This window comes from Rhagoletis pomonella, unplaced genomic scaffold (assembly GCF_013731165.1).
Source record: "Rhagoletis pomonella isolate Grant_MI unplaced genomic scaffold, Rhpom_1.0 Rhpom_scaffold_00002, whole genome shotgun sequence".
NCBI classification, from domain to species: Eukaryota; Metazoa; Arthropoda; class Insecta; order Diptera; family Tephritidae; genus Rhagoletis; species Rhagoletis pomonella.
Window position 1 is genome coordinate 74,320,172 of NW_023458556.1, and position 14,902 is coordinate 74,335,073.

Genomic DNA, 14,902 nt, shown 5'->3' on the forward strand with positions numbered 1-14,902 from the left:
ACCTTCGCGTTCGCGTACGAAGGTGAGTGAATATTTCCGAACCCTGGTTTCAGCAAGTTTTAAAAAATTTTGAAAAAGGTTATCGTTCAAAAGCATCGTTATATATGGGGAGAGGGGAAGGCGGAGCGTACGGGTTATCTGATCGGCCCAAAAGTGTTGCCATATTTGGCTAATAGCATGAAAAACATATGTACCAAGTTTGAAAATGATAACTTGCTTTTTAGAATTTATGCAAAAAAAATTAAATTCCGGTAAGTGTGCGATGTGTAGAAACAACAATCACAAAAAATCAGGGACCGTATCAGTTACAACTTTTATTAAAAAAATCGCACTTGAACAATTATTTTTTTGCTTTTATCTATCTACTCCTTAAATAACCGTTATATCTGGCTTTTACTATATAAATACAAAATAACATAATTTTTGATTTTTATTTAAATAATCTGCAAATAACAGTTAATTTTGATTTTTAACTTATATGTATTAGATAACATCGAAGACTTCTATTTATAAAAGTCATAAAAAAAAGCAGTCAATGACCTTTATTTTTTAAATGGTACTTATAAAAGTCATCTGTATAAGAAGTTGTAAACTTTTGTTTCCTTCTTAACTGCGAAAAATTTTAATGACTTTTATACGAATGATTTAAAAATAAAAGTGACTGTTTTTTATTTTGATGACTTTTAAAAGCAAAAGTCACTGACTAATTTTTGTTAATTAGTTTTATAAATAAAGGCCATCTATAACTTTTATCTATTATTATTATTATTATTATTATTATTATTATTATTATTATTATGAGCCTTGAACACTGCGACCTCTAGGGTGGTCTATTGTGCGTGGCCCTTTACCCTATACGTGAAGGCTTTTAATATAAGCTTGCACTTCGGTGGGCTTTTTGTTCCATATTTCGAATGGATTAAGTGTTGTACCACCTAGGTGAGCGAGTCTGCGTCTAGCGAAAGCAACACATTCGCAAAGGATGTGTTCTGGCGTTTCTTCGTCCATCTCACAGAAGCGACAAATGCTCCTGTCTGAAAGATTCATTTTACTGAGGTGGTAACGCAGGGAACAATGTCCTGTGAAGTACCTAGTGAGAGTTCGAAGGTCCTCCCTGCATAGATTTATAAGCTTTTTTGAAGCTTCTTGTGATGGACACATGAACCGCTTAGCTTGTCTTTGCCCCGGAAATTCACTCCAGTGCCTATCGAATTTTTTGTCGACCCACTTGTTTATGACCTCCCTTAAGTGGGCTTTGCTGAGCCCGCAACAGGGTTCCGGGCCATGGAATACTGTGGTAGCTCCGTGTTTTGGCGCTCCGCCTGTTCATTGCCGTCATGGCCCTCATGCCCCGGCACCCAGCCCAGTAATACTGTGTTCTTGCTTAAAAGACCGTTTAGGGTGTTGAGGCAGTCGCACACTAGTTTTGATGTTATTATGTGGGACCTCAGTGCTAGCAAGGCAGCCTGACTGTCCGACATAATGCAGATGTTTTTAGAGGATGTGCCTCTTCTGAGGCATTCTCAGCCACAGATATCGATCGCATGAATCTCTGCTTGGAAAATGGTGGGGTAGCTGCCCACTGGTATCGATCTTTTAAAATTCGGCCCAAATATACCAGCTCCAGTTTTTCCATCTTCAAGTTTTGATCCGTGTACCAAACTTCAGCTCCGGGTTTGGTGTAGGGGTTTCCTGTGCTCTAGGATGCTCGGTCCGCAATAGATACTTTGAAGTTCCTAGAAATTACTAGTATCGGAGCTACTGAGTCCCTCATATGCATTATGGGGTCATTTGTGAATTTCATAAGGGCCTTCATATGACCTGTCATGTTACCGGTATTTAACTCGGAAGTATTTAGGATTCTCAGTGCCGAGAGACTCGCCTCGCTCTCTATTAGCATTGGGAAGGCCGGTATGCCTACAAGAGCACTAAGTGCACCAGCAGGACAGGTCCGCATAGCCCCTGTTATACCAATCCACACCATTCGGTGCAGTTTGCTTAGTTTTGCGCTAGCAGTTCTTTGTGTCGCTTTTGTCCACCATGCCAAGGATGCATAGGTGACTATCGGCTTCACAACTGTGTTGAATGACCAGTAAATCATTTTGGGGGAGAGTCCTCGTGTCTTCCCGTAAAGTCGCGTGCATGCGAAGAAGGCTCTCATTACCTTGTTTACGGTTGCATCCAAATGTACATTCCAGGTGAGTGTCTTATCCAGCCACACTCGCAGGTATTTTGCTTAATTTGAGAGCCCTATTCTAGTGCCACCCAGAGTAAATTCTGTCATGGATAACCTTTTCCTCCGGACAAACGGAACCAGAATAGATTTAGTAGGATTAATGGATAATCCTTTGGTGTCACATCATCTTTGCGTAATGCGCAGGGCTTGTTGCATGCGGTTGGAGATCGTTTCGACATGCAGCCCTGTTACACAAATTACCAGATCGTCTGCATAGCCTTGAGTTTCAAAGCCATGGTCGTTCAGTAGGAAGAGGAGTTCGTCTATAACCGTATTCCACAGAAGAGGAGAGAGTATACCCCCTTGAGGGCGACCTCTTGTGGCTGTAATAGATTTTTTCGTGCCTCCCAGCTCCATCCTGATCTTCCTTGTTTTTAGCATAGAAAGCTCCCAATTTATTATGATGGGGCTCACTCTCTTACATATCAGGGCATCTCGTATTGCCCTGTATGATGTGTTGTCAAAAGCCCCTGAAATTTCAATGAAGGCACAAAGGGCTAGATTAGACTCCAGAGCCTTTTCGATTTTCTCAGTGGACTTGCCTGGTTGATAGGCAAATTGGTTCTTATTCAGTGGTCGTTCCATTATGTTGACTTCTCTGATGTGTTGATTTAAGATTTTCTCCATGCCTTTTAGGAGAAAGGAGCTGAGGCTAATTGGTCTGTAGGATGAAGGCATTTGCTCCGGTTTACCTGCCTTCGGTAATAATACGACCTTAGCCTCTGTCCATCTACTGGGAATGTGATACAGTAGCAGCGACGCTCTGTATAGTCTGGAGAGGACTGGGGCTATATAGTTACTTCTTTGTTGGAGTTGACAAGGATAGACCCCATCTGGTTCTGGTGATTTGTATGGGCTGAAGGTAGATACCGCCCATTGCACTCTTTCTACCGTGGTAAGAAAAGTTGCAGGGCTGTGCTCTTTAGCAGAAGCGCGTACTGGGACACCCAAATCCGGTAGATAATAGCCCGCCTTGCAGTCCGGGAAGTGCGTGTCTAGCAGAAGTCTGCAAGTCCCTCCCGGATGCTGAGTATATTAACCATCTGGTTTCTTTAGAGTGCCGATCGTACTTTTGTGTTCCCTATTTAGAGCTTTTTGGAGGCGTACTGCCTCTGGGAGGCTCTTTATTTCCTCGCAGTGGTTTTGCCAGGTAGCAATTCCGCATTTCCTCAATTCTTTGTTATAAGAAGTTAGTGCAAGTTTGTACGGATTCCAAACACCCGTATTCTTTGCTCTATTGAATAGTTTTCTGGCTTGGCATCTCATTTGCTCAAGCTTCTTGCTCCACCAAGGCCAGTGTTGCCAGGTCCTCGGCATGAGAAAACGTCCCTCTTGGACTGAAAAAACGTCATTTCCTACAAAAAAAACGTCTTTTTCAAATGTATGCACACAGAATTGTTCTTATTAAACTTTTATTGTGTACAAAGGTACATAAGTATGTATTTAAGGTATATTAAAATGTCCTTTGCTCTGTCACATTTAAAATTCATTCTAAACTGGTTTGAGATCGTTAAAATAAATAAAGCTATAGTTAAAAAACTAAAAGCACGCTTTTATTACATCAGGAACTAAAAAGTATAAAATAATTTATAAATATAGCGATTCCGTTTGAGAAGAATAGGAAGTTCCCTAACTTGATTTAATTTAACTTTTTTAAATTAGCTTAATATAGGTTTAAAGTGAATAGCCCGTAGTCATAGTCAAAATAAAGTCCACTGTAAAGTTTGTTGTAACTTTTTGACATAATTTTCAATGGGATATCTGTAAAAATAAAACTGCAACAAACTTTACAGTGGACTTTATTTTGACTATGACTACAGGTCAATCACTTTAATCCTGTTTTTAGCTAATTTAATTTAGCTGTTTATAGCTAATCGCTATATCTATAAATTATTTTAAACTTTTTAGTTCTTGATGTAATAAAAGCGTGTTTTTAGTTTTTTAACTATAATTTTATTTTCTACTTTTTAGTCTTTTGAAATCTTGCAATTTATATTATACTGTCTGTAAATTTCTCATTCTGTTCATTTCTTTCAATGCATCGTTATTGCATGGCTTCTTTCCAGTCAGTTTCGGGTTATCCGATTCCTCTATCTGCAGTCCTTCTAGCGACCTTACTCTGCTAAGAGCGACTTAGGCTTAACCGTTTGCGAACAGCTTTGATCCTGGGTATACAACAGCGTAGTCTACAGTACTACCTTGTATCTTATGCACTGTTGATGCCCATGATTGATTTTCTGGCAGCATTCTTCTTTCAGCTGTTCCGTAACTTAACTTTGCCGGGAACTGTATTGACTTTGGCTGTATTACATGTATGCCTTCATTTCCATAGTTTCACGTATTGATGGTATATCTTCTGCATACATTTGATCTCATCTAAAATTTGGCCAGATTTAAATAGGTAATACACATATTCTCCATATAAACCAAATCGGAGGACATATGCCGATTTTTAATTATATAGACCCACGTGCCACATAACTGCCAACATTTTTTGTGGAGTTATTTATTTTCATGTAAGCAATATGCGTTCTAAATGTGAACTTAATCGGATCATAAATACGGTTTTTCCAAATATCTCGACTCCTGCGCCACCTATCGGCAAATTTTTTTGTGGATTTATTTTTCTCATCATGCAGGTAATATATGTTATAAATATGAACCACATCAGACTATAAATGCGGGTTTTACAAATATCTCGACTCCTGCGCCACCTATCGGCAAAATTCTTTTCGCATTTATATATTTTCATATAAGTAATAGCTGTTCTAAATAAGAACCAAATCAGGATATAAATTGGGGTTTTAGAAATATCTCGACTCCTGCGCCACCTAGCGGATTAAGTCATCTTTTATATTGCATTATCCTCGAGTTCTGAGCTGAGTTTGAAGTTTCAAGTCTGTAGCTCATCGGGAAGTTTGTTAAATATTGATTGCAAAGTTCCAGGACATACATTCATTCATACAAGTGAAGTTAAAAAAAAGCTTGTAAAATCATTTTATACATACACTTGTAATCAGCTGATTAACTCATCGACTTTGGCTGTTTCTTTTTTGTTTATTTAATGTTTATTATTTTTCCATAAAAGCCTAGCTCATTATATAACAAACAAAATATAAAACCAAATTCAAACCTATTGCAAAAATTATAAAAAATCTGCGAAATTTCAGCTAGATTTTCAACTTTTTATTCAGATTTTTAGATTTTTTTTGAGTGTGCAGGTTGATAGCCCATTAAATTCCAGGACAATAATGTGCAAGTTTTAAGGTGCTAAAGAATCGCTTTGATTTTTAATTTTTAATTTTTTTTCTTGTAGACATTTGGTTAAGAGGTCGGTTGTCGAAAATGCTAAATTACGTTCTGTTAAGAAGGAGCATAGCAATATTTCAGCCTTTTTACGTTCATTACATTTTCAATAAGCGGCCCCATGCGACTAATTGTGTAATTTTCTTTATGCGCTTAAAGAAGGGTTAAGTCATCTGTATTCAAAGTATAAATATTTTTTGAAGCAGCTGCTGCAAAAAATAAAGCTTGTAGAGATTTATTAAGACAATAATTCAAAATCAGTTCTACTTACAAGATTTAGTAATAGAGAAAAATTACTGGGAAGTTAAAAAACGTCATTTTTTACACAAAAAACGTCCAAACGTCAACAGGATACAAAAAACGTCCAAATGACGTTAAAAACGTCAACCTGGCAACGCAGACCAAGGCATATCACGTTTGGATTTTACTTTTCCTTGGGGACAGCTACTATTGAAAGCTATTCCAATGTCTGAATGAAGCTGTTCAGCTTCAGTCTCAAGCTCGTTCGCAGTCGCAGCAGTTTGACCACCATGGCTGTTTCCATGATAAAGCGAAAGAGTTCCCAGTCCGTTTTTCTTGGATTTCTAAAAACTAGTTCATGCTCAGGAAAGTGGCCAATGTCGAATTCTATGTGCATATAGTCCGACATTAATACCTCCCCTGAGACGCGCCAGTTTGTGAAAGACGCTGCCATGTTCTGACTACTTAGAGTAAGATGTGAGACTTCCCCTCTAATAGCGTTTCATTGCCATGGTTTATAATACTTATATTATAACTACTTATAAACTCAAGGAGGTAATCACCCCTTTTGTTGGTGTCGGTGCTCCCCCAGACAGTGCTATGGGCATTTGTATCACATCAGAGGACCCAAGGCATACCACTCAGTAAGCGCCTTTACTTCAGGTGTCGGGGCTATCTCCTCCTCACCCGGGAGGTACGCGGAGGCAAGTACTGCCTGTTGCACCCCCCTACGATTCGAAATTTTGGCCTATACCGCAACGAGATCTGCCGAAATGAACTGTGAAAGAGGGAGAAACGTTAGTTTGTTACTTAATAGCATCGCCGCTCTTGGGCGACAGCTGGCGGCATAGATAATCTTACCGTCCGTTATATTAAGGCCTTTGACGTCACCTCTTAATATCCAGGGTTGCTGGATGAAGGCTACACCTAAGCCTTCGTTTGTGAACCTCTTATGTAAAACATTTGATGCTGTCTTAGCGTGGTGAAGGTTCACTTGGAGGCATTTAATGTGCCTCGGATTTGTGAAGTTTTTGGGATGAGGTGCCATTACTTGCGGTCTTTTCGGCCGCGAGCAGCCACCTTCTTCCCACTGTTGCCCTTCAGCAAGACCGCTTCTCCGACCGTCTTTGCATCTCCCTTGCCTTTGCGGCTGGAAATAACCGCTTTGGAGCTGACACGTAGTGGTGGCCGTTTTGCAGGCTTTGGGGATGCGATGGGTCCGACGTTCTTTTGGGCTTCTTTTAGCACCTGTTGTAGGGTCGCGCATGTTGTTGTTGCTGTTTTCGGAGGCTTCGTTGAAGCTTTGTGTATTACATGTAGCTCTGTTGGGTCTATACCAGTGTCTACCTCCGATGACTTCTGCTGCACTTGTGTGTCAGTGGGTAGCTGCCTGGGAGCTACGGCTACGTCTTTAGAGTAGCAAGGTTGCTTCTCCGAGACAGGCTTATAGGTGTCGGCGGCATCCTTATCTACCACGGGCATCGACGGTTTGGCTTTCTCCCTAAGTTTTATTATGCCAAAGCCATAGTTTACCGCGGTGCTTTATCGTGTCTGCTGATAGCGGGTCAACTGCAATGGTGATTTCCGCCATTGTTGACCTGTGCCTGAAGACGACAGAGCGCATCCTCACTGGCAGAACTGTCCAGCACCGGGAAGAGTTCCACAAGAATGATGCGGCGAGGTGTTTCTGCCTCCTCGACCACTTTAATCTTCGCCTCCTTCCATGGAGCCAGCTTTGGAACAGTGTTCCGTATCCACCCCGCGGTCGCAGCATCTCTGCAACTGATGGATAGCCATCCCGAGTGGAAGGTGCAACCCTTGAAGATAGGCTTTACAGCGCTAACTGTGTTACTCTTGACCGCCCTGAGGATGGCATTTTGGATAACTCTGAGCTCATCCGTTGACCACACTGTGGTTAGATAGTCCTCTGGGACTATACCCAGCTTCACTCTGCACAGTGCATCCCTAAAGGAAACTGGCTCCACGCGATAATCTGAAGGTGCATGAGGCACAGTTGCCTCACCGGTGGGCACAGATGCAGTCTCAGCTGTCCTGCCCCCTGCAGATCCCTCACCTGGTTTGGCCAATTTCTTCGGAGATCGCCCCTGCGGGGTGGAGCTATCAGACCTAGGTCTTTTTTTGTAGATTTTTTTTCTCTCCGTGGTGGGCCAACGGATTTTTTGGCTTTTTCCCTAGCCTGCTCATAGCTCATTTCCTTTTCTATGTGACGCTTGAGGCGTTTCCTACCGGCTCCGCTAAGCCGCTCCCGATCTCGAGCTTGGTGAGATGAGTTGTTCACCGGAGAGGCAAGCAACTTCTGCTCATCCTCCGGCGCGATATCAGATAGCGTTCTGATGGGACTTGCATCCTGTCTCACGCTAGTATCTACCATCTCTACATCATAAAAGGGACTATGTGCCCCCAGTAGTTCTGTAGCGATGGTTTCTGTATCGACAGAAGTCGAAAGGCCAGCATTGGCCATTGTTTGGAGCTGTGCAGCGCCTTCTGGCTTTTGGTTTGAATTTTTGTTACAATCCATGTGTATCCCACGAGCAGGGATGCCATTTGGATCTAAATAGATCCAATTGGATACATTTTTAGACGAATTTTTGCGGGATACTTATTCTTACCGGTCAGTATAAATGTGGATACTTTTTTAAATAGGCCAAAATTTTATATTTGCTCTAAAGTTTTTTTTCGTTCAAAAATCGATTTTCATTAAAGATGGTAGAAAGCATTACGTTTTATAAGCGTATAAAGAATCGCTACTTAAGCGTGAAATTAAGGCATTTTATTTTTTGTGAACGAAGAAATGAACTTATGAAGAGATCTCACCAAAATAGGTATAAGCCCAATTGCTTTAATTAGCTTAAAAGGATGCTTTAAGCAAGATCTTAATAAACATATCGTCGTTTAAAGTACAAAACCGCGTATCAACAAAATGCAAAACCTCGTATGTGACGTTGCATAAATTATTTTTAGAGAGTAAAAACACTTATATTTCAAAATGGTTCTCTTTTTTATAAAGCAATCGCATTTCTGGCTAGTATATTTCAGGACGAATGGATAAGGATTGACACAAGAGCTTGTGTGAGCAAATCCAATTTTTGGCAGCAAATGGCAGTTACGCGGTTTTGCAGAATGACGATACGCGGTTTTGTACTTTAAACGACGATATATATAAGGTAAATTATACTCTTTCTGTAGTAATCTCTTTCATATCATATATTTTCATTTGTTAATTAAAAAAAAAAGAAGATTTCAATGTAGTTTAAAAAACTAAATTTGATTTGTTTAAGGAAACTTTTATGAATTTTACTGAAAAGACTTTAAATACACTCGAAAAAAATTTTGTTGAGCTTTGTACCACGATTGTTTATTTATATTTAGATGTGGTGATCTCCGAAATAGTGCTATAACTTCTACCGCTTAGACTTTGTTGCTTTTTGAATTTTTCCTAATAAACAATCGTGGTACAAAGCTCAATAAAAATATTAAAAATAAGAAATGTTAACAAGCCACAATAACATTGACAAAAATTTTGTTTATTTGCGCATATTGAGAGAGGTAACCAGTTTCCTCTTTTGGTGTGCAAATTTGCACGCCGTGTAATAAAATGAATCATTGCCTGTTTACTTTTACACATAAAATGTTTAAAATAAAGTAATGTTTATTATTAGTAGGAAATGTATTTGTGGTTTGAAAATTGTTGCAATTTTAAACATTCTATATATTTGTATTTATGTGTATATTTTAAAGATCTCAAGTTCAAAATCAAATACTGAGCATCCTATACGTATATTTATACAGATTCTTGTTGATAAATAGATACTTTTCAGTAGTAGTTTTACATGCTCTTTTTAGAGTGTACTTGCTATTTATTATATTTACTTTGCAAAATATTTATGCACAAAAAATGTACTTTATAAATTGAAATTACAAATGTTTGATTTTATGCACATGTATTCCAAGTCCTTAGGATGTGTTAAATTATGTATTTTTCATGAAAATGTTTGGTTTTCTTACAAATTATGAGATGTATATGTAAAAAAAGAAAATTGGATACATTTGGATACATTTTTGGCTTGGTCAGGGATACAATTTCTTGAGACGGCGCGGCAACACTGCCCACGAGTATGGGGGAAGGGATGTCAGCTGGGACATAGCCCCCAGTATCCCAAGCAAGACTTCTTACAACCAGAGGGCGCCAGGTATCTGGAGGGCACCGTTATAAGACACACTTACGTAGTGCCATTCATCCCATAAGAACGGTACAGATGACACTCGGAATTACGGGTTTTATCGAGTTGTCCTCTCTAGATCCGCCATATTCAGTAAAAGCAAGGGCACCTCTCGCAGGTGTGACTCGTCGCCACGTATGGTCGGTCTTGAGCCATCTGCTCCTGACTCAAAACATTATAACACGTATGAAGCAATATCAAGAGCCTTGACCCCCAACTGTTATCTAAGACATATAAAATAAAAATCTCAAACATAACTGTTATTTTTTAAGTTTTGCATTAATATTGCAAATAAAATTTGATTTCCAAATTTGAGTCTCGGTGAAAAAGGAAATCGATTGGTATGTATCACTTAGTTGTAGAACATTTCTTACATAGTGAATTTTTCCGTAACAGTTTTCATCAATAACTCTTATAATCGGTCCCTGCAAAAATACCGTTTTAATGTCAATAACGTTAAATGTTAATTTATCAGCAGCACACTTGCGTAAGCAAAATAGACTTCAGTGAATTTTTTCGGAAAACTGAGGGTAATTGAATAAAACTAAGTAGGAGGCTCTAGGTATCTAAAAAAAACGACTTAGTTTTGTTTAACGAAACCACTGTTTATCAATGGTACTAGTAAATAACTATTGAAAAATCTGTGTTATTTTATTTTTCAGAAACGTCAAATATATCGTGAACAAGTGTTGCCACATGCAGGTGGGAAAATTCCTGACACAGCTTTTGAAACTGACCGTCTCTTTTTGAATCGATTACAGAAGGAAGGCATCTCTGTGCCAGATGGAGTCGTAACTGAGCAACGCAATCCACAAGTATGTACCTACACTGAAAATAAAATCTGCGTAAATAGGTTTGTATAGTAACCAATAGTCAGTACTAATTTGTACAGGAACCTACAAATTTTTACTGGAAAAGTGTATGATAACCCAACAAATTTGCAAGAGAGCACTGAATCGAGAGCGTAACAACACAGAGGAGAGCTGCAAATTCTTGCTAGTGAAATTTTTACTAGCAGAAATTAGCTAGCAGAAGAAGAAGAAGAATAAATGTCAAAAGCCGCCATTTGCTGAATTGGTTTAGCACAAACAAAAGTAAAATGAGTGGAAATCAAAATATTAATGATGTACTAGACTGTGTAAGTGCTTGTGTGTAAAGCAAAGAGTTTAAAACTGATTTATAAATAGTAAAATGTTTATGTAAATCAAAAGGGTGCAACAACTATTCACTTGCAAGTTTTTACTAGTTTTGCGTTCAATAACTTTTTCTGCCAGTTTTCTCTTCTTCTCAATTTTACGCTCTATTTTGCTTTTACGCTCTCGCCGCAATGTTTTGCTGGAGAAGTTACTATACAAACCTAATATAACGAAAACTGGTGAACATCTTAAGAAACTTTTCGTCATATTGAGCAACGAAAGTTTTCGTTAATTATACAAAACCGTGTTCATACGTACTACGAAAATATCAGACATTAGATCCTTGGTACATTTTACGGATGCTTTCGTACTAGTTACTAACGAATTTCATGCTAGTTCTTTGTTTTTTACGAAATTTTTGTAAAATGCACAAAAAAATTTGCATATTTAACAAAATTATTTTCGTAAAATCTGCGGTTGCTTCGTAGAATGTGCGATTGCTTTCTTTCTCCACACTGTAAAAAATATAGTACGAATTATAACACAACACTTTTATTCCGTTTTTATCATACATTTTAAGCGTTTTTGTTTAACAAAATGTTTTGCGAAAACGCTTAACATTATTGATCAAAATGTAATGTAAGTCTTGTGTTAACATTTGAGCTATGTTTTATATAGTGCAACATTCTACGAAAGAAGTGGAGATATTACAAGTATAACTGTCGTAAATAATAAGTTTTACCTAAAGTTTCTAACTGCACTGTGAATATTAATAAAAAAAGGCGTGAGTACTAGGTATTTACTCATGAAATTTGATGTGTAAGCATATGCGTACGGCAAAGACTAAAAGAACGTTTACATATAAATACCAGCAGACCCGGCGAACTTCGACACGCCCAAAATAATTGTTTTGTCTTGAAACATTGTGGTCCAACATTTTCACCATCAGTTCACGTTCATGATTTTCAGTGACGCATTTATCTTTTAATATTACGGTCTGGTGGTTGTCAGAAGGCATGTTTCTATTGCCGTCTTAAATAACATAGCAAAAGTGTACATGCATACAAAGATGCGTAATAGTTTCGGTGTGTTTGAAAGGTGCCACGCTCCCCTTTCAAATAGCCCCAATTTTCTCCTAAGAGTATGGGATTGGTTTCATATATATCCATACCATGTTCCAGTATTCTAACATGAACACTTCCGGAGATGTGCAGTGTGAAAAATTCCGTTTTTATGGGAGGTGCCACGCCCCTTTTACAATAGCCCCAATTTTTCTTCATCACTATGCGACTAATTTTATATACATATCTTGTACTTACCAAGTTCTAGTACTCTACCATGAATACTTTCAGAGATATGCAGCGTGAAAAATTCGGTTTGTATGGGAGGTGCCACGCCACTTTTTCCAATAGGCCCAATTTGTCTTTATGACTATGCGACTGATTTTATATAGCTTGTACATACCAAGGTCCAGTACTCTACCATGAACACTTCCAGAGATATTCAGTGTGAAAAATTCCGTTTTTATGGGAGGTGCCACGCCCTTTTTCCAATAGCGCTTTTTTCATGACTATGCGATCGATTTTATATATCTTGTACATACCAAGTGGCAGTATTCTACCATGAACATTTCCAGAGATAGGCAGTGTGATAAATTTTTCTTCATGACTATGCGATTGATTTATATATGGGTGTATCCATCAGAAGGTCCACCACGACAAAAAAAAATAAAAGTCTTATATCTAACGTATATACGGGCCGATTTGTCTGCTTTTTAAAATATATACTGGCTATGTAAGTAGAATCGTGTTTGCGTAAAATTGTCTCCCTAGGTGGAGCCAAGGTCGAGATATTTCGGAAAACCGTATTTATTGTCCGATTTGGTTCGAATTTGGCGTATGTAGTTGAAACATAATAAATCATAGATTTCCAAAAAATTTACCCTGAATTTGCGCTAAGGTCAAAATATAAAGTATATTCGACATAAAATACATGATTTTTTTTTGCGTTAAAAATTCATTTAAAAGTAATATTAACAAAAATATAACGATGGATATTTATGTCACGTGACGCCACAAGTTGCATTAATTCAAAAAACTCCAAAAACAACTAGAATTGCTGCAAATCATATTAAAATAAGTTTCATGAAAATAGCCATCCACAATTCACAGAGTTTTGCGATTTTGTAAGAAAAGAAAAAATCAACTTCCATTTTTTGACACTCTCTTTAAATTCTTATATTTAACGACCAAGCAGTTCGATTGTTTTAATTTTTCGGTTAAATATAGAGCTAATTATCCGCTATACAATGGCACAATGGCACAAATGGTATTCCTTTTTGGTATCACATTGAAACATACGACTGCCACGTATGCGACATATGGAAATACCCATATCTTGTACATAGCAAGTTCCAGTACTCTACCATGAACACTTTCTGAGATATACAGTGTGGAAAACTCCTTTTTTGTGGGAGGTGCCACACCCCTTTTTCCAATAGTACCACTTTTTCTTAACGACTATGCGATTCATTTTACATATTTTGTACATACCAAGTTCCAGTACTCTACCATGAACACTTCCAGAGACATGCAGTGTGAAAAATTCGTTTTGTATGGGAGGTGCCACGCCACTTTTTCCAATAGCTCCAACCGCTCACTTTTTTCTGCTCCACATATTATGCTATTTAAATATATTTTAACTTAATATTTTGTTAAAAATACCTGTTCAAACCTCTTTTCCTTGCTAAAGTCAATGTTTGTTTACTCTTGCATTTCACGTTGGACACCAAAACGTTCTCGGTTTAATCCGGGATAATTTTATATAGGACCCAAATATAGTAAAATTGCGTTTTTGTTTTCTTTCTTTAGCATCAGGATTTTTTTAAAAGAACTTTGAAATTTCAAAGATTGGATTAGTTCCAAACTTATTTAAAAAAATCAGTGCTATGTAGAATAACAATAAGGATACCAAATAAAATATAAAATTCTGTAGAATTGAAAAGTATTAAATTTTTTGGTGCATAAGGATGAATAGGTATTGAAAATGTTCTTTTAAAATTTTGTCTTTGAGTATCCTTGCAAATTTGCAGTGTTTATTTTTTAAATTATAGGTTAAAGCTTAATATACACACGATAATATCCTCGAATTTCGTCCTTCTACTTTATTAGTGTAAAAAATTAAAAACATTTAAAAAGGCGTTTTCAATATCAATTTGTCCTTGAGAACCAAAATAACATTGTACGGCAAAATCAACTTTTTTTCTGGGTATTGAACGAAACCAATTTTTTTTTAAGAGATTGAGTCATAGGTAAAAAAGTAATTTCTCCTTTTTTTAAAGTTAACCTCCGAAATCGAGATATGGGCCTTCGAAGTTCGAAATAGGAGCTTTGGTAAATAATTATATTTAAATATTGCATGTAAATAACTAAAAACCTAAAAATATACACGTAGTCCTCCTTTTGCTCTTATTTAAATGGTATACAACGTTTTTGCGCAAACTTATATTACAGGTGCTATAAGGGGTCAAAGTTCAGGTCTTCGAAAAATTAAATTCCTTATATTTCAATCAATTTTGAACGGATTTTTAAAAAATTTATATTGTTTCTTCTGATATGTACATTTGTATACTTTGTATATAATAATTAAAAACACATTTAAATGACAAAAACGCTTTTTTTATATGCATACTTGTATACTTCGTACATAAAAATTTGAGAAAAAATATATTTAAAGGAAAAATA

At 37.4% G+C, this 14,902-nt stretch overlaps 1 protein-coding gene across 1 annotated transcript in view; it reads left to right on the forward strand.

The window, feature by feature from the left end:
- Window positions 1-8,952: 8,952 nt before the first annotated feature.
- Window positions 8,953-14,902, forward strand: part of LOC118734056 — a 23,984-nt gene continuing 18,034 nt past the window's right edge. The window contains exons 1-3 of the mRNA XM_036463750.1: window positions 8,953-8,967; window positions 10,686-10,725; window positions 10,785-10,838. Coding sequence (XP_036319643.1) covers window positions 10,720-10,725; window positions 10,785-10,838 — 60 coding nt within the window. The 5' untranslated portion in view covers window positions 8,953-8,967; window positions 10,686-10,719. The remainder of the gene's footprint in view (window positions 8,968-10,685; window positions 10,726-10,784; window positions 10,839-14,902) is intronic.